The sequence below is a fragment of the Rana temporaria genome, chromosome 1 (genome assembly GCF_905171775.1).
Source record: "Rana temporaria chromosome 1, aRanTem1.1, whole genome shotgun sequence".
Classification (NCBI taxonomy): Eukaryota; Metazoa; Chordata; class Amphibia; order Anura; family Ranidae; genus Rana; species Rana temporaria.
Window position 1 is genome coordinate 36,036,317 of NC_053489.1, and position 23,193 is coordinate 36,059,509.

The 23,193-nt window shown below is 42.6% G+C and overlaps 1 protein-coding gene across 3 annotated transcripts in view; it reads right to left on the reverse strand.

Moving 5' to 3' along the window:
- Positions 1–18,263, reverse strand: part of RNF165 (ring finger protein 165) — a 148,404-nt gene extending 130,141 nt beyond the window's left edge. The window contains exons 1-2 of one of the 3 annotated variants that reach the window (XR_005746949.1): positions 17,604–17,987; positions 12,306–12,966 (exon numbers count right to left, since the gene is read on the reverse strand). Coding sequence is in view for 2 of the 3 variants with exons in the window: in XM_040336352.1 (XP_040192286.1) it covers positions 17,604–17,664 (61 nt within the window). In the remaining variant the exon portion in view is untranslated. Of the gene's footprint in view, positions 1–12,305; positions 12,967–17,603 lie in introns of those variants that run through there. The other 2 variants (XM_040336352.1, XM_040336360.1) reach the window with 2 other exon arrangements.
- Positions 18,264–23,193: the final 4,930 nt, after the last annotated feature.

Genomic DNA, 23,193 nt, shown 5'->3' on the forward strand with positions numbered 1-23,193 from the left:
TTTCATTTTGGAGTAAGAGAAGGTTTATTTTTGCCCTCTTTGGCCCAATGGGGAGAGCCACCTTTACTTCCTGCCCCATAGCCAAACAAAATATAACTATAGGCATTTGTTTTTTTAATTTTGGAGTAAGAGAAGGTTTATTTTTGTCCTCTTTGGCCCAATGGGGAGATCCACCTTTACTTCCTGCCCCATAGCCAAACAGGAAGTGAGCGGAAATCCTTGCAAATTAAGGGAATCCAGAACTAGTGTCCCCATTGGAAGATTTCCCCTCTATTACTTTTCTGGGGGACAACCCAAAATTTGTGATTTTCTTTTACTTTCACTGATAACGGTAAACAGGACAAAAAGAGGGAGAATCCCCCTAACGGGGGGTGTTCTGTCAATATCTCCAACCCATCAGAAACTCCAACCACGTCACTCCCGGTTTATTTAAAACCTTAGTAATCTGAGATTTTAACGAAGACAAAGTTGTCGCTGCCTCGGAGGCGGCCATTTTGTTGGCTAGTATCGGAGCGGAGTAAGAATCTCCGCTCATAATATCCTGCACCGGACTCTATTCGGTTGCCAGTGTTGTGTCCAACCACCAATTCGTCAGAAACTCCAATTACTGCTGGTTTTAAATCAGGGGTCTCCAAACTGCGGCCCGAGGGCTAGATGTGGCCCTTTTCTAGCTTCTATCCGAGCCCTTGGGGCACTATTCCTTCCACTGATATGAGGCACTATTCCTCCAACTGACAGCAACAATGGGGCACTCTTTCTTCCACTGATACCAATGATGGGATACTATTCCTCCTATTAATAGGGGCACTACCCCTCCTATTGACCACCAATCCCGAGGCCATATTTATTCCCAACAATGCCAAATTTTTGTTGCCCCTGCTGGCCACAATCCGGCCCTCCTAAAGTCTAAAGGATAATAAACTGGCCCTTTGTTTAAAAAGTTCGGAGACCTCTGTTTTAAATAAACCTGAAGTTACGCGGTTGGAGTTTCTGACGGGTTGGAGAACTTGACAGAACAGGAGCACAGACAGCCATAGAAACCCGACAGGTGTTCTGATCCCTCTCCCCTCCTATCCAAACCGTAAAAAAAAAATGTGCGTTTAGTTATAAAGTATAATAAAGTATACATATATTTTTTTATAGTTTTGGACAGAGTGGAGATGGATTAGACCCCCTGAAAGTTGTTATTGTTGTCTGTGCCGCATTGGGTAAATGTCAAAACAGCTCAGTCTTCCTGTACTGGACTCTATTCGGTTGTCACTGTTGTGTCCAACCACCAATTTGTCAAAATCTTAGATTATTACGGTTTTAAATAAACCGGGAGTGACGTGGTTGGAGTTTCTGATGGGTTGGAGATAATGACAGAACACCCCCTGTTAGGGAGATTCTCCCTCTCTATTAGTCTTGTTTACAATGATCATTGAAAGTGAAAGTAATAGAAAGATTCCAAATTTTGGGTTGCCCCCAGAAAAATAAAATAGGGGGAAATCCTCCAATGGGGACCAAGACAATTCCCTTAATTTGCAGGGATTTCCTCTTACTTCCTGTTTGGCTATGGGACTGGAAGTGAAGGGAAACCCCTAAAATGGGACACAAAAAAAAAAGAAAATCTGACCGGGGTCATTATAACCCTCCTTTGCTCTATCCAATTTTTTTTTTTACGTTTTATTTCTATTTTAGGATGTTATGACAGTGCAGCCTTACCTCTTTGGGATAGGTGTGTGTGCTGCTGTGCACTTGTATTCTCTCCCTGATAAGCCAGCTCAGTGTCATGTTGTAAGGTACTCCTGTGGGCTGGTCTGTCTATGCCTGAGCTCAAGACCGATAACTGGCACTCTGTCCCGGATTCTGCAGGAAGGTAGAACTGTCAATTACCAAAGCATTTAACTTTCCATTATGTCATCCTAACAACACCTTTTGTGAAGTGCCTGTCATCAGCACTGAGCTCAAGTAGGAGACAGGCCAGCCTTAGAACCAGACACTTCTGCTCTGACAAGGAGAGAATACAAGTAAATTATGAAAAAAAGAAACAACACGATTATAAAAATGTAAGAATTAGAATTCAGATTATTGCAGATGCTGATTGGTGACCAGTTGTCTTTAAAGTGGCTGTAACCCTCAGATATGAAATATGAACAAAGCACATCCCTCTACAGTGTGTATGTACTCAATTAAGAGTACTCAAGCATCATTTCTGTCTGCTGCTTCCTTCCTTTACTTTCAGCATCACCTCTGACAATTTTTCCCTGACACCAAGAGAAAAATAGTGACAGGGGAAGGAACCACCAGCCTCAGCTGTCAGAGCTCTTCTCACTGAGCTCCGCAGAGTGTAACCTTTTTTTCTGAATTCCCAGACCAGCTTTAAAATTCAGCACTTTGAACGGATGTAGAGAGGAAAGGTCTGAAAATAAACAGGTACAACTTATGAAGATTTGTTTAATCTCTGCATATCTCCTTCACTGGATATACAGTATGTACAGGTTTACAACCACTTTAACCCCTTGGTTGCTGGCTGCACGCAAATTTTCGGCCTCTTGGGTGCCTGGGCCGCATATTGGCGTGAATTGCAGTCCAAACAGCTGTGCCGAGAGCGACACGGTTACCGGTGTTCTATCGAATAGTGCTCTCTGTCAAAAAGTGTATCTTGGCGCCTGGGCCTTTGCACAGAGGGGCCGCATATTTGCGTGAATTGCAGTCTAAACAGTTGTGGCGAGAGCGACATGGTTACCGGTGTTCTACCGCATAGTGCCCTCCGTTGAAAAGTGCACGCGCAGTACGGAAGGCCACTCCAGCGTAACGTCACCATAGCGCGTGGGCACATAGTAGGAGGCATTTTTCGATAGGAAATCGCATTTGATGGGCAGATTTGAAAGCTATGCCAACAGCGGAGGAAGACCCATCAAATGCTATCTCCCGTTGAAAAATGCCTCCTTTGGTATACGCTATGGTGACGTTGCGCCAGCTGATCAGGAAGTCAGCTGAAGTGGCCTTCCGTACTGCGCAGGCACTTTTTGACACAGGGCACTATTCAATAGAACACCAGTAACTGTGTCGCTCTCGGCACAGCTCTTTGGACTGCAAATATGCGCCCCCTCAGCGCCAAGGCCCAGGCACCGAGGGCGGCCAGAGCGGCACCATTGGGTTAAAGTGGTTGTAAACCTGTACGTACTGTATACCCCGTGAAGTAACCTGTAACAGAAGGGCCCGTGGGACCCAGAAGCTCCCTGATGCCTCTTATGTGTAGATCACCCTGTGTCTCTAATAGGGGCACAGGGTGAATGAGAACCCCACTATGATCTGTGCTAGTCAGATTTAATGCGGTATATAGATTGTATATATATTGTGTGTTGGATGTAGTGTACTATAAAGCTTGCTGTGATTGCATTCTATTGTCTATTGTGGTAATTAAGTCTGCTACTGTGAAATGTGTATTGAATCCAGACTAACTTCTAAGGATCTGTCATTGTGGCTTGTGCTAATTGACCCTGTATTGTGTGAAGGAGTCCTGTGATAAATGTGTATTGTGAGTTAACAGACAGCCTAAAGGTTAGGTGTATGAATTATCAGCTGTAGTTAATTAGCTCATGTAAATTAGGTCAGGAGCCCGGAGACAGAATGTCTACTAAAAGATGTGTATGGGGGGGGGGGCTCGTTAGGAACCATCGTATGATGCTGTGGGTGGAGTTGGGTCATTGTTCATTTGGACTGCAGTCTCCGAACTGTATATAAGAGCCTGATTTTCTCAATAAAGGGTCTATTCGTGTGGAACCTCAAACAGAGCTGTGTGTCTCGTTTATTGGGGTTCGTTTGCCTGACTGTGGAGTGTCGATAGATGTCTTAGGTTCGGGAATGGAATATCATAAATGGCTTTAACCCCTGTCCCATTTGGGGTTCCGTTACATGACCGGCCTCAGGCGATACACAGAGACTAAACAAATCTTCAAAAGTTGTACCTGTTTATCTGCAGCCCTTTCTTTCCTCCATCCGCTCAAAGGGCTGCATTTTAAAGCTGGTCTGGCAGTTCAGAAAAAAAGGGACAATTTTACCCATCCTCACCCGTGACAGCCAATCACGGTGGTCACGTGCTCTTAGGTCCCGCCCCGCCCCACCATAAATCTCTTAAAGGGCCAGGAGGCATGTAAAGGTTAAAAGGAAATGGAGGTGTTTCCAAAAAACGCAACAAAACAGTTTATAACTGCCATCTTCCTAGAGCAGCACAGAAAACAAAAAAACAAAAACAAATGATCATACAGTTGCTACAGTCCTCATCATCAATGCTTCATTTAAAATATATCCCTGGAATGATCCCTGGGAAATGAGCAGACACTGTGGTCAGTGTGACCTTGCTTTACCCTTGAAAGGTGCATGTCATAGGCAAAAAGAAAATTATGCGACACTCGTTAATCCACACAGTAGGAGATCTTGTTGCATTACCATTTTGGAGGATGTCACGTGATACCTCGACACCTTCCCTGTTTGCCATTTTGAAATTATCACTGTTTTTTTTTTTTTTTTGGGGGGGGGGGGTTGTTTAATGGAAGCGAGGATAAAAAAAGTTTGTGAGATATATAAAGAAATCACATTTGAAATGAGAGCAGCCTTGTAACACATGCATGCTTCCATTCATGCAAGGCGAAGAGCATCCTGCTTAACTGACACGTGTGCATGTATGTGTCTATGTGAGCATGTGTGTGTCTGTGCATGTATGTGTCTGTGCATGTATGTGTATATGTGTGTGCGTGTGTGTGCGCGTCTGCATATGTCGCAGCAAAGGGCTTAGCCTACAAATCCAGATTAGAATGGAAAGAGCAGGGGGGGCAGCTGTATGCGGTTTACACCCAAGGAGGGGTGGGGGGGGACGTTGCAGTCTGCAAATTCCAGTTACAGAGAAGTTATAATCCATCTATGGCCTCACTTATAGTGCCTGATTCTGCAGATTGTCTCTGATTTAAAGACCTCTGTTCTAGATCACTTCCTCCACGTTGTGTGAAGATACAAAGAAATACAGGAGATTCTAAAAACTATATTACATTCTATACCTGCTATTTCTTTTTATAGGGATGGAAAAAAAAAAGATACTTTTATTTGTAACATGCTATCTGAAAAAATTGACTTTCAGCCCTGGTTCACGTTGATTGCGATTTGGCATGTCAAATCGCATGCCAAATCAGCGGCAATGGCAGCGTCCGAATTGAGGCAACGCCCCGCATTTGCGGTGCCGCACCAATTCCCAAAAGTTGTTTTTATACTACTTTTGGTGATTTGGGGTGTGATTTCCATTGACATTTGTGCAGAAACCCACACAGATGACTCTGAAAATCGCCCCCCGAAGTCGGAATTGACACGCGGGATCGAAATCATGCTATGACCATGATTATTACTCTTTTTTTTTTATTATTTATAATTTTTTTCTTGCACAGATATACAAATACACCTTATTACAGCTGACTAATCTAAAAAGCAGTGTTCAGGTCCTTGTTTTAAGGTCCCGTAAAATGCAGGCTCTTTTAAAACTTAGAAAAAGAATGCCAAGTATGTGGCAAACCTGTTATAGGTTCTCTACTCTTTGACTTAAAACAAGAGTCCGGACTGGTTGATATGGGCAACAAGAATGTTTTTGCTAGCATTACTTGTATGCATAAGCCCTTTTGTGACTAGAGTCATATACAGTGTATATATATATATATATATATATATATATATATATATATATATATATATATATATCGACTTACATAGGCCATTTAAATTACACATGTTGGTAGAGTAATCCTTCCTCTATAGCAGTGGTCTCCAAACTGCAGCCTGGGAGCCATATAAGTCCCTTTTCTTGATTTTACCTGGCGTTTGGGGGAGTTATCCCCCCCCCCCGCAACAGTGGGGCATAGTTTCTGCAACTGACACCAACAATAGGGCACCATTCCTACCATTGATGGGGTACTATTTCTCTTATTGTTGATACCAATGATGGACCACTATTCTCCCACTGACACGAATGATGAGACGCTATTCCTCCCATTGATATCAATGATGGGACGCTATTCCTCCCATTGATATCAATGATGGGACACTATTCCTCCCATTGATATCAATGATGAGACACTATTCCTCCCATTGATATCAATGATGAGACACTATTCCTCCCATTGATATCAATGATGAGACACTATTCCTCCCATTGATATCAATGATGAGACACTATTCCTCCCATTGATATCAATGATGAGACACTATTCCTCCCATTGATATCAATGATGAGACACTATTCCTCCCATTGATATCAATGATAGGACACTATCCCTCCTATTGTTGATACAGATGATGGACCACTATTCTCCCACTGAAACCAGTGATGGGACACTATTCCTTTCACTGATACCAATGATGGGACACCATTCCTCCCATTGAGACCAATGATTGGGACACTATTCCTCCCATTAATACCAGTAATTGGGCACTATTCCTCCCATTGATAACAGTGATGGGACACTATTCCTTCCACTGATACCAATCATAGGACACTATTTCTCCCATTGATACCAGTGATGGGACACTATTCCTTCCATTGAGACCAATGATTGGGACACTATTCCTCCCATTAATACCAGTAATTGGGCACTATTCCTCCCAACAATGGGGCACTATTCCTCCCATTGATACCAATGATGGGGCACTATTCCTCCCATTAATACCAATGAATGGGGCATTATTCCTCCCACTGATACCAATAATGGGGCGCTATTCCCCTCTCAAATTCTACCAATGATGGGGCAATGTTTATTCCCACTGACATTTTCTTCTCCCACTGGCCCCGCTAAAACCGAAAGTATAGTAAACTGACCCTTTGTTTATTAATTTTGGAGACCCCTGCTCTATAGTAATTCTTCTTTTTTTTTTCATTCCAGGTGAAAAACGGATTCCAAGCAGAAGCAGCATGTTGTCATTGAGTTCTTGACGATGGAGGGGTGCAGGCTGTCCAACATACGCAGAAGGCTACAGAATGTTTACAGAGATAACAAAATGGACAAAAGTCACCAATGACAAAACATTGTTCTTGATGTCATCTCCGTAAACATTCTGTAGCCTTCTGTAGATGTGAGACAGCCTGCACCCCTCCTTCATCAATAACTCATTGACAGCACGTTGCTTGTGCTTGGAATCCATTATTTACCTGCGAAGAAATAGAAGGAGAAGAAGAAAAAGGAGGAGGAGAAAGAGAAGAAGAAGGAGGAGAAGGAGAAGGAGGAGAAGGAGAAGGAGGAGAAGGAAAAGAAGAAGAAGAAGAAGGAGAAGAAGAAGGAGGAGGAGGAGGAGGAGGAGAAGAAGGAGGAGACGGAGAAGGAAAAGAAGAAGAAGAAGAAGAAGGAGGAGGAGGAGGAGAAGAAGAAGAATAAGGAGGAGGAGGAGGAGGAGGAGAAGAAGAAGAAGGAGGATGAGGAGGAGGAGGAGGAGGAGGAGAAGGATAAGAAGGAGAAGGAGGAGAATGAGAAAAGGAGAAGGAAGAGGAAGAGGAGAAGTAGAAGGAGGAGGAGGAGAAGAAGAAGGAGAAGGATAAGAAGGAGGAGGAGAAGGATAAGGAGAAGAAGAAGGATAAGGAGAAGAAGTAGAAGAAGGGGGAGGAGAAGAAGGAGGAGAAGAAGGCAAAGGGTAAGAAGGAGAAGGAGGAGAAGGAGAAGGAGAAGAAGGAGAAGTAGAAGAAGGAGGAGAAGGAGAAGAAGGAAGAGGAGAAGAAGAAGAAGCAGAAGAAGAAGGAGAAGAAGAAGGAGAAGAAGGAGAAGAAGAAGGAGAAGACGGAGAAGAAGAAGGATAAGAAGAAGGAGGAGAAGGAGAAGAAGAAGAAGGAGAAGTAGAAGAAGGAGAAGAAGGAGAAGAAGGAGAAGAAGGAGAAGGATAAGAAGGAGAAGGGTAAGAAGGAGAAGGATAAGAAGGAGAAGGGTAAGAAGGAGAAGGAGGAGAAGAAGGAGACAAAGGAATAGGAGAAGAAATGGAAGGAGGAGAAGGAGAAGGAAAAGGAGGAGAAGAGTTGCTATAGAGAGAGATGCCCTGTACACACGATCGGTCCATCCAATGAAAACGGTCTGATGGACCATTTTGATCGGTTAAACCGATCGTATCAGAATGCGGTGACGTAAAACACAACGACATGCTGAAAAAAACAAAGTTCAATGCTTCCAAGCATGCCTCGACTTGATTCTGAGCATGCATGGATTTTTAAACGATCGTTTTTTTTCTATCGGTTAGGTATCCATCGGTTAAATTTAAAACAAGATTGCTTTTTTTTAACCTATGGATAATTAACCGATGGGGCCCACACACGATCGGTTTGGTCCGATGAAAATGGTCCATCAGACCGTTCTCATCGGTTTGACCGATCGTGTGTACGTGGCATAATTCTACCAGCATGTGAAATTTGAACAACCTATGGAAGTTAATAAGTAGGTTATGGCCACTTTTGCATTACTTTCAGTGCAGCCCTCATTAAGATAAGCCATCAATAACTGCAGAAAGCAGTGACATTTTCTCAGTGATGTCAATGTTCCCTCGTGGCAGCAGTCACAATGGCTGTTTTATATTGGCCTGGATACTGGTTTAATGATACATTTATACCCACTGTGGCCTTATTTATTCTGGACAGGACACAGGACCATTAAATTTGTGACCTAGGTTAAAAATAATGACAAAGTAGCCTTGCCAGAGCTTTAAGAACTAGTGACTTTGCTTTACCCCAATGATATATGTTGCCTTGGGCTCTTAAAATTTCTACCTTTTTTTAACAGATGTCCTACAATTACATTTTCATGTTCTGAAGTTAAATTAATCGAGGTCCTGGGGCCTTAATTTTGGCATCTTCAAGGGTTTGATAGCGGCTGCCATAGTGGTTATTGAATCCATTTAGTAAGAATTACTAAAATTCATTAGAATGTACCCTTTTTAACAGGCTAGGAACCAATAACACCACTGAGACAACTACATTTTAATGAATTAATATTTCTAAAGTGCCTATCAAATTGGTGTTGGGGCGGATAGTGGGCGAGGCTGCCATCTTGGGCACACTAAGTAGAACATCGTACTAGGGCCAATTTTAGACAGGAGCCAATTACCCAAAAGCATGTCTTTGGCGTGTGGAAGTAAATTTGAGTGATGGAGGAATGCCTTGTAAGCACAGGTAGGGCAGGCAAACTGCATGTGGATAATGCCCTGGTTGGGATTCAAAACCGAGTAGGAAATGCTAAATTTAACCAGGATTTATTTCCTTGTACATCGTCTCAAATTGCCTACCTTAGAATGGCAGCCCTGTAATGCACTATGGATACTAGGACCACATGGATACAATGTCTGAGCTTCATATAGCCACCAATGACATAGCAGTTCTCTCTCCGGTGCATTAAAAACTAAGACCCAGAGAATTCTCAGAAAGCCTTCAAGAATGAGTCCCACAGCATGGGCAGAATTCCTTATGTGGTGCCATAACAAGCAATCAAAAAGACTTTTCCACCTATTCTGCCACTGCATTTATAAAAGCCTGGATGCAGAGTGTATCTAGCATTCGTAAATCCAGGCATTTCGCCTAGCTTTTAAGGGGCCTGCTGGTTGACCAATGTCCATTAAGGGTGTAATCACCGTTCTGAAGACTGTTCTCCACCCTGCTCCTTCAAGCTTTTGTTCAGAGTTTGTCGAGCCCATGGTTTGTAATGTAAGCAGTGTATGGTCAGTTTAGGTTAAAAGTTGACTGTCCTTTAAAGTGTAAGTTCACCTTTTCAGAAAAAAAATAAAAGGTGAACTAATATTGTTACCCCTCCACATCCAACTGGTCCCTGCTGTACTTTCCTTCGTGGGTAATGAGCTGTCAGTGCCCATGCAGCCAGTGCAGTGGTTTGGGGATCTAAAATTCGTACTCTTCTCCCTCTTCTTTCTGCAGAACTTCCAGAACAGATCAGTGCAATGCTCTGTGCTGGCACTGACCAATCAGAAATGCTCTGACCTGTCCCTCTTCATTCTGCAGCACTTCCAGGACGGATCAGTGCAATGCTCTGAGCCGGCACTGACCAATCAGAAATGCTCTGATCTGTCCCTCTTCTTTCTGCAGCACTTCCAGGACAGATCAGTGTGGTTCTCTGTGCCAGCACTGACCAATCAGAAATGCTCTAATCTGTCACTCGTCTTTCTGAAACACTTCCAGGATGGATCAATGCAATGCTCTGTGCCTGGAAGTGCTGCAGAAAGAAAAGGGACAGATCAGAGCATTTCTGATTGGTCAGCGCCGGCACAGAGCATCATTGCGATGCTCTGTGCCCATGCTGACCAATCAGAAATGCTCTGATCTGTCCCTCTTCTTTCTGCAGCACTTCCAGGACAGATCAGTGTGGTTCTCTGTGCCAGCACTGACCAATCAGAAATGCTCTGATCTGTCACTCGTCTTTCTGAAACACTTCCAGGATGGATCAGTGCGATGCCCTGTGCCTGGAAGTGCTGCGGAAAGAAAAGAGACAGATCAGAGCATTTCTGATTGGTCAGCGCCGGCACAGAGCATCATTGCGTTTGCTCTGTGCCCATGCTGACCAATCAGAAATGCTCTGATCTGTCCCTCTTCTTTCTGCAGCACCTTCAGGACGGATCAGGGCGATGCTCTGTGCCGGTGCTGACCAATATAAAAGTGCCCTGATCTGTCCCTCTTCTTTCTGCAGCACTTCCAGGATGGATCAGAATGATGCTCTGTCCCGGCAAATCAGAATTTCTCTGATCTGTCCAGAAGCACTACAATAAGGAGATGGAAAAAGATGGAAATTTCGAAGCCCTGGACCACTTCACCGACTGCGTAGGTACTGACAGCTCATCACCTATGGAGGTAAGTATAGCAGGGACCTAGGTGGTGGGGAGGCGGCACGGTGTTAGTTCACCTTTAAATCTTTTCAGGAAAGGGTGAACTGACCCTTTAAGGGTTTAGTATTCTTTGCACAATGAAACCTCTTGTATCATTAAAATACACCTTATAACGCATTTATTTAAAACTCAAACTCTAACCAGCTACTCACTTTGTTAACACCATGTGCCAAATCTTTTGGATTGTAAGCTCACACAAGCAGGACCCTCCTAATGCTCTTGTTTTGCGTTTATATTGTATCTGTATTGTCTCCCTTTATTTTGTAAAGCGCTGCGCAAACTGTTGGCGCTATATGAATCCTGTATTATAATATTAAGCTAGGGTCTGGAGTAATGAAAGCGGGACCTGGGATTACGAAAGCATTCACTCTGAACTCACAGAAATAAAAATAAAAAAATAAAGGAAATAGTGATACAGCATGAGGGAATAGAGTCTAATAGAAAATAAAGGAATAACAACAATAAATGGGAGAACAGCAATAGAAAAAGGCAGACTAGGTTAATAGAGGAAAACTAGTTTCTTTATTGAAAGATTTTTTTTTTTTTATATATATTAGTATTAGTGAAACTGTGTGTAACAATGTCATCATGCACACAATACAAAAAAGAGGCAAGCCTACCATGCTTCGGAGGGGCGGAACAGAACGAAACAAAAGCAGCATACAATGAGTAAGATGTATAGGCTAGAGCACATTACATTATAGCAGGGTACGTCTCTATAGAGAGAGAGAGAATTTTACAATCAGAGAAAAAAAAAACTAGGTAATGTCAAAAAATACAAGAACATGCTTAAAGTCTTAGTACATGAATAAAAAAGGTGGAAGGTCCACGACCAAAAGGATTTCTGATACAGAACATTACCCACGAAAATAAGAACAGGAAGTAAGTCGTCTTTATAGCACAGCAGAAAAAAAAGAAGTATCCCTGTTAAATGGACATCCATTTACTATAAAACTGGAATAATTTTTATTTTTTTTATTTATTTTTTTAAGCGGTAACAGCACTTCCAGAACAATGGAATCTGGAAACAACATGGAGTCGCTTCGGGCTCTCACATGTTTATCACTTCCCGTCGTTATTGCAAATGATATGGAGGAAGACGGGAAAAGTAAAAGGCCAACTGGAAACCAATCAACCGATATTTTTATTTTTAATTATTTTTATACTGCTTTTCCCCCCTTTATTTTAAATAATTATTTTGTGCTGTTAAAGGGGGGGGGGGAAGAAAATAAAAAAAAAAGGTCAAATTGAGGCCTTGCCTCCCCAGGAGCAAATGGAATCCACTTAACAGGAATTTACAGTGCAATGTACTTAGCTAAACAAGATGAAGATACAGAAAATGGCTTTTAAAATCTACAGCTCTATCTATGTTACTACAATGAGACTACAAAGAAAAATAGATTCAGGGTTACATTCTCTACAGTTTTTTTTTTTTTTTAACAAGAAAAAAATATGATTTTTTTTAAATTTCATTTTTTTTTTTCAAGCGTTAGTATCCTCTTGTGGCAGGGCTACCCTTTTAGAAGGGTATGTGATTTATTTTTGATTTTTTTATTATTTAATAATTGATACATACCCAAGATTTGGCTAACATATGTCGAAAATTTTAACTATTTGGGATTCTGGGTACGGCAAAGCATTGGCTTATTGGCAAAATATTAGTGCTTATTAGTGAAAGGTGATGATGCAGTTGCAGAGGAGAAAAAAAACAGAACAAGAAGAAATAAAAAAAAAAAAAAACATGTTTCTAAATTACAAATACCATCCTAGTGATTTGTAATCATGAGACGGTGACCAGATGGCATCATCGAAGCATAGAAAAGGAGGGCTTAATTGCATCTGCATGCAAACACAAGGGGTTAACGGCAAAAGTAAACCATTTTTTTTTTTTTTGCCCCCACTCCCCAGAAACAAAGAAATAAAAAGGACAAGCAGCCATGACAGAAGGGGATACCGCAGCTTAAAAATAAAAGACCAATGTTTTCTTCAGATGGAAACAGGAAATGGTTAAGAGGGGATGTCACAGTACAGGTAAATGCAGAGGGGAGTCACACCACAGAGCAGCATGTTGGGTCACTCACTGTGCTACACAATGGAGGAAAAAAAAAACAATTGATAAATGCAAAATGTAATATCTCATCGTCAAGATAGACATTTTTTTTTTTTTTTTTTAAATAGATGCCATTTTATAATTTTTTTTTTTTTTTTTTTTCATTGCATTAGCTGGTGTTCCGCTATCTGTAGAGGCCAAGGGATCATAGAGAAGCTGTGATTCTTTGGCCTCATCAGAAAAGGAAGGGTAAGCTTACTCACATTACTGTGTGGAGGAGATCTAGTCAAGTGTCAGATCATAGGAGCAGAATATAGAGAGAGACAGGACACACACACGCACAACCATGCAAACCCCACCACCACCAACACCCCCAGCCAGATGCAGAACATTCCTACTTCTAATGGGTCCACATCCATCTGGTCCTTATCTAATCTCCTTTTTTTAGGTTCTTTGACAGCTAACAGCAGCATGGCAAACAAGAGATTTAAAATTCCTCCCAGGGTCTAATGCTACTGATTGCTAAATAAATCTTGTATTATAATAATAATAATAATAATAAAATAATAATAATAATAATAAATAAATATACAAGTGTGCAATGCCTACAAATGTCAGCGGTTTAGTGTATGCGCTAGGCTTTTCCAAAAGCTAAAATACTAAAAACATATGATGGATCATAACAACCCCCCCATGTAAGAATGTCACCGGCCCCCCCTTCCTCCTCCTCCTTTGTGATCGCTTAACCCTTTGTTTGCAGCAGCCCCCATCTGCAAGGGAATGCTGGCTGCTGATGGAACAGCAGGCTAAGATTGGGGAGGAACTGGGGGCTGATTGACATACATGGATCTGATCTGCATTACATTAAAATGGCCTGCCAACCCCAAAATTTTTTTATTTAAAAAAAAAAATTCCTATGGAAACGTTATGGATGGCACTTCAAAGCACTTCAAAGCCGTCCATAACGTTTCCATAGAATGAAAATTTTAATTTTGGGTTGGCAGGCCATTTTAATGTAATGCAGGACTGCTGACACTGTGCCAATTACACCGATACGATGTATCAGCTCTTCGCCATTGTGTGTGACGGAAGCAATGCCCCTGGCAGGCTGGCATCATGCTTGTCCTATTAAAAAAAAACTAGGAGGTGACCACCAAAGACCACGTTCACGGTTAGCATGTGATTAGGACAATGACAGGCGTTTTCTTTTCACGCACAGCCTCGGTCTAAAATTTTTTTTTTTTTTTTTGGGACTTGTTCGTAAATGACTGGGCGGTCGACTGCTGGGCACACTCACAATATAGGCAGAGCCATACAATGGCATGACAACGGGTATACTGACAGAGCAGGAAGTCAGCATTGGCCATAGGGTCAGAAATGGGATCTATGGGATGGTGGAGCTAGGTTATACTGTAGTAAGTCAGCATGGCAAAGGGTAAAAAATAGATTTATAGGATAATTCTATTTATACTGACATTGTAGAAAATCAGTATGGCAAAAGGATAAAAATCTGATTTATAGAATGACACTGACTCACATAGCAGAGAGTCAGCATGGCCATAGGGTCAGACATTGGATCTATAATATGACACTGTAGAAAGTCAGCATGGCAAGGGGTAAAAATGAGATGTATAGGATAATTCTAGGTTATACTGACACTGTAGAAAATCAGTATGACAAAGGACAGAAAATTAGATTTATAGAAGGATAATGACTGACAAAGCAGAGAGTCAGCATGGCCATGGGGTCAGAAATGGGATCTATAGGATGGTAGAGCTAGGATATTCTGACACTGTAGAAAGTCAGCATGGCAAAGAATGAAAAAAATAGATTTATAGGATAATTATATTTATACTGACATTGTAGAAAATCAGTATAGCAAAATGATAAAAATTAGATTTATAGAATGACACTGACATAAAAGAGAGTCAGTATGGCCATAGGGTAATAAATGAGATCTCTAGGATGATACTTCTAGGATAAAATTTGATTTATAGAATGACACTGACATAGTAGGGAGTCTGTCTGGCTAGTATAAAGAATTCAATCATTAAAATAAGACTATGATTTACAGAAACTGTAGAAAGTCAGTGGGGCAAAAAAAAAAAAAATTTATAGCGAGATCCTGACGTCAGAATGGCCAAAAATAAAAATTAGATTTATGGAACAATCCTGACATAGTAGAGTCACTATGGCCAAGAATAAAAATTTGATTTATGGAACAATCCGGAGAGAGTAGAATCAGTATGGCCAAGCATAAAAATGAGCTTTACAGAATGATACTGGCTTAGTAGAGAGTCGGGCCCCGTACACACGACCGAGAAACTCGACGGGCAAAACACATCGTTTTGCTCGTCGAGTTCCTTGTTCGGCTGTCAGAAAACTCGTCGAGCCAAATTTTTCCCATTGCCCAACGAGGAAATAGAGAACATGCTCTCTATTTGGCTCGACGAGTTTCCCGACGGGTTTCTCGGCGAAAAGTGTACACACGACCGGTTTTCTCGGCAGAATACGTCTCCCATCGAGTTTCTTGCTGGATTCTGTCGAAAAAAACGGTCGTGTGTACGGGGCCTCAGTATAACAAAGCATACAAATAGATCTATAAGATAAAGCTATAATATACTGACACTGTAGAAAGTCAGTGTGGCCAGGCATAAATATACAGTTTACAGAATAATACTGACTTAATAAAAAATCAGTATAGAAAGCATACAAATAGATCTATAAAATAAGGCTATAATATACTGACATTGTAGAAATTCAGTATAGCAAAGCATAAAAACAAGCTTTATAGAATCATATGCTATGTTACCCTGACACAGTAAAAAAAAAAAAAAAGTCATTAGGGAAATTAGTAAAAATAGAATCTATAGAAAAATAGGTCTAGGTTATACTGACACTGTAAAAGGTCAATGTGGCAAAAGCTAAAATAAAATAAAAAAAATAAAAGGTTTTTGGATTATGTTATACTGACCATGTAGGCAGTCAGTAGGGTAAATGATTATTATATGATATATTGAATAAAATGATTATATTATACTGACACCATAGATAGTCAGTATGGCAAAAAGATAAAAAAAAATAAGATCTATAGAATGATAGGGTGATATTATACTGACACTATAGAATGATATCATGCTATTCGGAAAATGCAGAAGTCAGTATTGTAAAGGATATAAAAAAAAGAAAACAAGAAAGGGGGGATCTATAGAATGATAGGGTGATATTCTACTGACACTATAGAATGATATCATGCTATTCGGAAAATGCAGAAGTCAGTATTGCAAAGGATATAAAAAAAAAAGAAAAAAGAAAGAAAGGGGGATCTATAGAATGATATGATTACATTATACTGACACTATAGATACCCAGTATGACAAAGGGTAAAAAAAAAAGATCTATAGAATAATAGGGTTATGTTATACTGACACTATAGAATGATATCATGTTATTCTGAAATTGCAGAAGTCAGTATTGCAAAGGATATTAAAAGAAAAGAAAGAATAAAAATATCTTAAAAAAAATAAAAAAGAAAGAAAGGGGGATCTATAGAATGATATGATTACATTATACTGACACTATAGATACCCAGTATGACAAAGGGTAACAAAAAAAAAAGATCTATAGAATGATAGAGTGATATTATACTGACACTATAGAATGATATCATGTTATTCTGAAATTGCATAAGTCAGTATTGCAAAGGATATAAAAAAAAAAAAAAAGAATAAAAATATCTTAAAAAAAAAAAAAGAAAAAAACGAAAGGGGGATCTATAGAATTATATGATTACATTATACTGACACTATAGATACCCAGTATTACAAAGGGTCAAAAAAGAACTAGAGAATGATAGGGTGATATTATACTGACACTATAAAATGATAGGGTTATGTTATACTATAGATACTATAGAATGATATCATGTTATTCTGAAATTGCAGAAGTCAGTATTGCAAAGGATATAAAAAAAGAGGGGATCTATAGAATGATAGGTTTATATTATACTGACACTATAGAATGATATCATGTTATGCTGTCATTGCACAAAAAAAAAAAATCAGTATGGCAAAGCATAAAAAAAAAGGAGGATCCTGCTCCAGCTATAGAAAAGGGCTGCCTAGGAGTAGAATATAAAGATCAGCACTGCAAGGAATACCAACAGACCAATATATATATAACACATAGCATTGCTTCTTCTCCTGAAGGCTGCTCTGCTAATAAATGTATGGACAGATGGCAACCCAGCACATCATCATCTACAGAATCCACATTCCACTGAGCTATAGTCACCACTGCAAGTCATCATATATATAGAGAGAGAGAGCAATATAGAAGCGAGGCTTGGTTTGTAATATGTCATGATGAGTCGCAATTTTATATATATATATATTGCAATACAATTGCAATGAAATGGTTTGCAAAATAATAATAATAATAATAATAATAATAATAATAATAAAATATATATATATATATATATATATATATATATATATATATATATATATATATATATATATATTTGCAAACCATTCCATTGCAATCGTCCAGGTTGTGGCAGATTACAAAGCAGCCCCCTCCCTCTCGTGTCAAGCAATCACACCAGCAAGGCATTCATCGCAGAGCCATCATCACCCCCCCAGATCCCCCCCTCCATCCAGCACCGTACCTCGGTTCCGTACAGAGCCGAAGACTGGAAGCACAAGGTATCCGACGTGTACGAGCACCATGCTGGCAGAGTGGGCGCTGCTTGCTGGGGGGCTCTGCCGATGTCTGTCTGGTCGGAGGGGTCGGGCTGCGCTGGGCTCTGCTCTGCTCTTCTCTGCTCTGCTGCTACTACTGCTGCCTGCCAGACAGATGGCCCATTGCAAATGGTCCCTTCAAATCCCCCCTCTATACATTCAAATGTGCTGCAGCTGCCTCGCACAAAGGGAGGGGGCACTCCGCTCCCCTAAGACAAAGCAGCCCAGCCAATGAGGGCTGTGCATGGGGGGAGGGAAGGCGCAGCTCCCTTCTGTCTGTCTGGGCAGAAAGCATGGCAGCTTCTTTTATAGATATATATATATTTATTTTATTGTCTGTGCTTGGTGTGGTCATCAATGAAAAAGGCATGGCTTGTGCCAGGGGCAGTAGGGTGGCAAGGGGGGAGGAGGGCTGGGTGGTGACCCAGTTAGCAGTCCCTGACATTTGGGCATTATTTATAGAGAGGGCAAAGCAGGCCACACAGCTGCTGCACACACTCCTGGGATCTCCTGTCAATCAGAGGAAAGGTTTGCAAGTGGCTGGCTGCCTTGTAGCAGTTATGATGTAATAGAAGAAGATAGAGAATAACATCCCGCCCCTTTCATGATAGATACTGAGTGTCAGAGGTTGTCTATTGATACATTTGTGTTTATCATTCCAATTTCCCCATTTCCTTGTTGTGGCAACAATACAGTGTTTATTTATATTCGGACAATAATGTATACAAAGGGCTAGATTCATGTAGCATTTCAAATCTGCACCGGCGTATCGCTACGCCGATTCTCAAAGGCAGATACGCTCAAAAAATAGGCTTCCTACGCTGACGTAACTTGAATGCGGCGGCGTAAAATTGTGTGCAATATTACGTTGGCCGCTAGGGGCGCTTCCGTTGTTTTCGGCGTAGAATATGCGAATTACAAACGTACGTATGGCCGGCGCACATGAAAATGTGTATAAGTGCAATAAACACTATTAGCCGGATTCAGAAAGACTTACGCCGACGTATCTACAGATACGCCGCGTAAGTGTAAATATGCGCCGTCGTATCTCTGCGCCGTACCCACAGAACTAGATACGCCTGAAAATAGGCTTCCGACCGACGTAACTTTCCTACGCCGGCGTATCGTGGGCGCATATTTACGCTGGACGCATCTGGCGCTCCCATTGTTTTGCTATTCAAATATGCAAATGAGGGAGATACGGCGATTCACGAATGTACGTGCGCCCGACGCAGGCTACGCGCAAGTTGTACGTCCAGCCTAAAGATAGTCCATCAAAAAGCTGGTGTAACTCAGCAACAGACGTGCACATGTCAGCTGGAGAGCAGCTGCAGCAGCACCATTACGGACGAGCTGAGCAACCCCACTTGCAGGATAACACATCTGTATGCCAACATGCCAGGGGCAGCCATGGTCATAGCACTACTGCGTCCACAGGCACGGAGGAGGGCACGGGAGAGGATACACCGCACGCGCATGAACGTCTTTGGCATGGGGGATTCAGAGGTGTATCGCATCTTCAGATTCAGCCCTGATGCCATCCTGGAATTAGCCACAACCCTGCATGATGACATCACCAGCCAGACACACCGCGTACATGCAGTGCAGCCACTGGTCAAGGTACTGGCAACATTGCATTTCCTCGCCAGAAAATCTTTTCAGCTTACAAGTGGAGTCGTGTCTGGGATGTCACAATCCACCATGAGCAGATGCGTGTACCAGGTTGTCCCCGCAATCCTCACACACATGTCCTACCACATCATCAAACCCACCCATGAGCATCTGCGGCAGAAGGCAATGCAGGATTTCTACAGAATTGCCGGATTCCCACGCACCGTGGGGGCCATTGATTGCACACATGTGGCACTACGGCCCCCCCGTGCCACAGAGGTGCTCCAAAACTACAGAAAATTAGCAATAGTAAGGTACCTATTTAACCGCTTGCCGCCCGCGACACGCAGATATACGCCTGCAGCATGAGACGGGCAGGCAAAAGGACGTACCTGTACGTCCCCTTTAAGAAGCGATTGTTGCGGGCGCGCCTGCCGCGATCTCCGTGAGTGCGCCCACGGGTCTCGCGGACTCGATCGCCGCGGGCATACCCGCGATTGTCTCCTGGGGAGATAGAACGGGGAGATGTTATGGGCCGTACAGACGACCGAACATGTCTGCTGAAACTGGTCCGCGGACCAGTTTCAGCAGACATGTTCGGTCGTGTGTAGGCCCGAGCGTGCAGGATTCCAGCACGCTCGGGCAAATATTTCTGGACGTGTTTTAAAACAGTCCGCTGGAATCCTGCCCGCTCGGACATGTTCGGTCGTCTGTACAGACCTACCGTACATGTCCGAGCGCCCGCCATCCCTCGCATGCGTCGAATGACTTTGACTCATGCGTGGAAGCATTTAACTGGCAGGCCCGCCCACGTCGCCGCGTCATCGTCGCGGCGACGGCGTGGACACGCCCCACGTATTGTTTACTCGCGCATTTTTGTACGATGGTTAGTACAGCCATCGTACAGAAATCCCCGGGCAGACATGTACGGTGAAAACGGTCCAGCGGACCGGTTTCATCGTACATGTTTGCCCGTGTGTACGCGGCCTTAGTGTAAACACAACATCTCCCCATTCTGCCTAGTGACACTGTCACTGATCGTGTTCCCTGTCATCGGGAACACGATCAGTGACGTGTCACAGCAAGCCACGCCCCCTACAGTAAGAATCACGCCTTAGGGAACACTTAACTCCTACAGCGCCACCTAGTGGTTAACCCCTTCACTGCCAGTGTAATTTTCACAGTAACCAGTGCATTTTTATAGCACTGATTGTTGTAAAAATTTAAATGGTCCCAAAAATGTGTCAAAGGTGTCCGATGTGTCCGCCATAATGTCACAGTCATGATAAAAATCACAGATCGCCGCCATTACTAGTAGAAAAAATATTTATAAAAATGCTATTAAACTATCCCCTATTTTGTATACACTATGGCCCGGATTCACATACATCGGCGCATATTTATGCGGGCGTAGCATATCTAATATACGCTACGCCGACGCAGCGCACAGGTGCAAGCACTGGATTCACAAAGCACTCGCCCCCAAATCTACGCTGGGGTTCCTCGGTGTAAGCCAGCGTAGGTGAAAGTGGGCGTGAGCCATGCTAATGAGGCATGACCCCATGTAAATGATGGACTGAGCGCCATAAAGCTACGAATAACGTACGGCGGATGCGCCGTCCTGTGGACGCAACCCAGTGCGCATGCGCAGAATCACGTCTGAACTACTCCCTAAGATACCCGGGTCACTGCCTACAACGTGAACGTAACCTATGCCCAGCTCTATTCACGTACTACGTAAACGGCTTGTGTTCCCTGGTCCATACCTTTGCATGAGTTGCACCTCCTATATGTGGAATAACTTTATGCCGGACGTATGCCTTACGCAAACCGCGTATATTATGCGCCGGGCGCAAGTAAGTTTGTGAATTGGCATATCTCCCTCATTTGCATATGTGCATGAAAATCAATGGGAGCGCCCCTTGCGGCCAGCGTAAATATGCGCCCACGATACGCCGGCGTAGGAAAGTTACGTTGGTCGTATGCAGCATATTTTCAGGCGTATTTCAGATTGTGGGCACGGCGCATAGATACGACGGCGCATAGATAGACTTGCGCGGCGTATCTCGATATACGTCGGCGTAAGTGCTTTGTGAATCCGGGCCTATAACTTTTGCGCAAACCAATCAATAAACACTTATTGCGATTTTTTTACCAAAAATATGTAGAAGAATACGTATCGGCCTAAACTGAGGGAAAAAAAATTTTTTTTATATCTTTTTTGGGGATATTTATTATCGCAAAAAGTAAAAAATATAGAATTTTTTAAAAAATTATCGCTCTACTTTTGTTTATAGCGCAAAAATAAAAACCGCAGGAGGTGATAAAATACCACCAAAAGAAAGCTCTATTTGGGGTAAAAAAAGGATGTCAATTTTGTTTGGGAGCCACGTCGCACAACTGCGCAATTGTCAATTAAAGCGACGCAGTGCCGAATCCCAAAAAGTGGCCCGGTCATTTAGCAACAAAATGGTCCGGGGCTTAAGTGGTTAACGTAAATTAAATATATAAAAAAACTAAAGAAAACTCACATGTTCATAGTTCAACAAAGCACTATATAACAGCGCTCCATAGATACTTTACTCATAGGCCTCGTACACACGACCGAGGAACTCGTCGTAAATTAAACATCGTTTTCCTCAACGAGTTCCTTGTTAGGCTTGTCGAGAACCTTGACAAGCTTTCTTTGCGTACACACTGTCAAGACAAAATCTCGTTGTTCTCAAACGCGGTGACGTACAACACGTACAACGGCACTATAAAGGGGAAGTTCGATTCGACTGGCGCCACCCTTGGGGCTGCTTTTGCTAATCTCATGTTACCACGTGTTAAAGCGGGGGTTCACCCTAAAAAAATGCTTTTCTTTATCTACCATACCATCCAGCATACTAGCATCAGCTACAGTATGCCTTTTTTTTTTTTTGCGCTGTACTTACCGTTTAATCGTCCAGTTTCGTTTCAGACTCCGGCGGGGAAATAGGCGTTCCTATGAAGAGGGGAACATGATTGACGTCCGGCTATGGCGCGTCACGCGTTCCGAAAATAGCCGAAATAGGACTCGGATATATACGGCGCCTGCGCAGTCAGCTCCTAGTCTGTGCACAGGCGCCGTATAGCGTCGTGAAGAGCCGAGTCCTACTCCGGCTATTTTCGGAACGCGTGACGCTCCATAGCCGGACGTCAATCTTGTTCCCCTCTTCATAGGAACGTCTACTCCCCACGGGAGTCTGAAACAAAACTGAAGGATTAAACGGTAAGTACAGTGCAAAAAAAAAAAGAGGCATACTGTAGTTGACGCTAGTATGCTGGATGGGTTGGTACATAGTTGTTTTTTAGGGTGAACCTCCGCTTTAAGCAAAGGTTTGGTGAGAGACGATTCGTGCTTTTCAGTCTGTTACAGCATGACGAATGTGTTATCTCCATTACGAACGCTACTTTTACCGAAGGTGCGCTCCCGTCTCATACTTTATTCTGAGCATGCGCGGGTTTCTAAGCATACACACGAATGAGGAAATTGAGACTACCGACGAGGAAAAAGAGAACTTGTTCTCTTTTTTTCTCGTCGAGTTCTACAACAATTTTCTCGACGAAAAACATACACACGACCGTTTTCCTCTGCAAAAAAGCTCTACCACCAAGTTTCTTGATGGATTCTGTCGAGGAAAACGGTCGTGTGTACGAGGCCTTAGGCCTCGTACACACGACCGAACATGTCTGCTGAAACTGGTCCGCAGACCAGTTTCAGCGGACATGTTCGGTCGTCTGTACGGCCGACCAGACAATTTTCCGGCGGATCGGATAGGTTTCCAGCGGACAAATGTTTTTTAGCATGCTAAGAAACATGTCCGCTGGAAGCCTGTCCGTCGGACATGTTCGGTCGTCTGTACGACTCACCGGACATGTCCG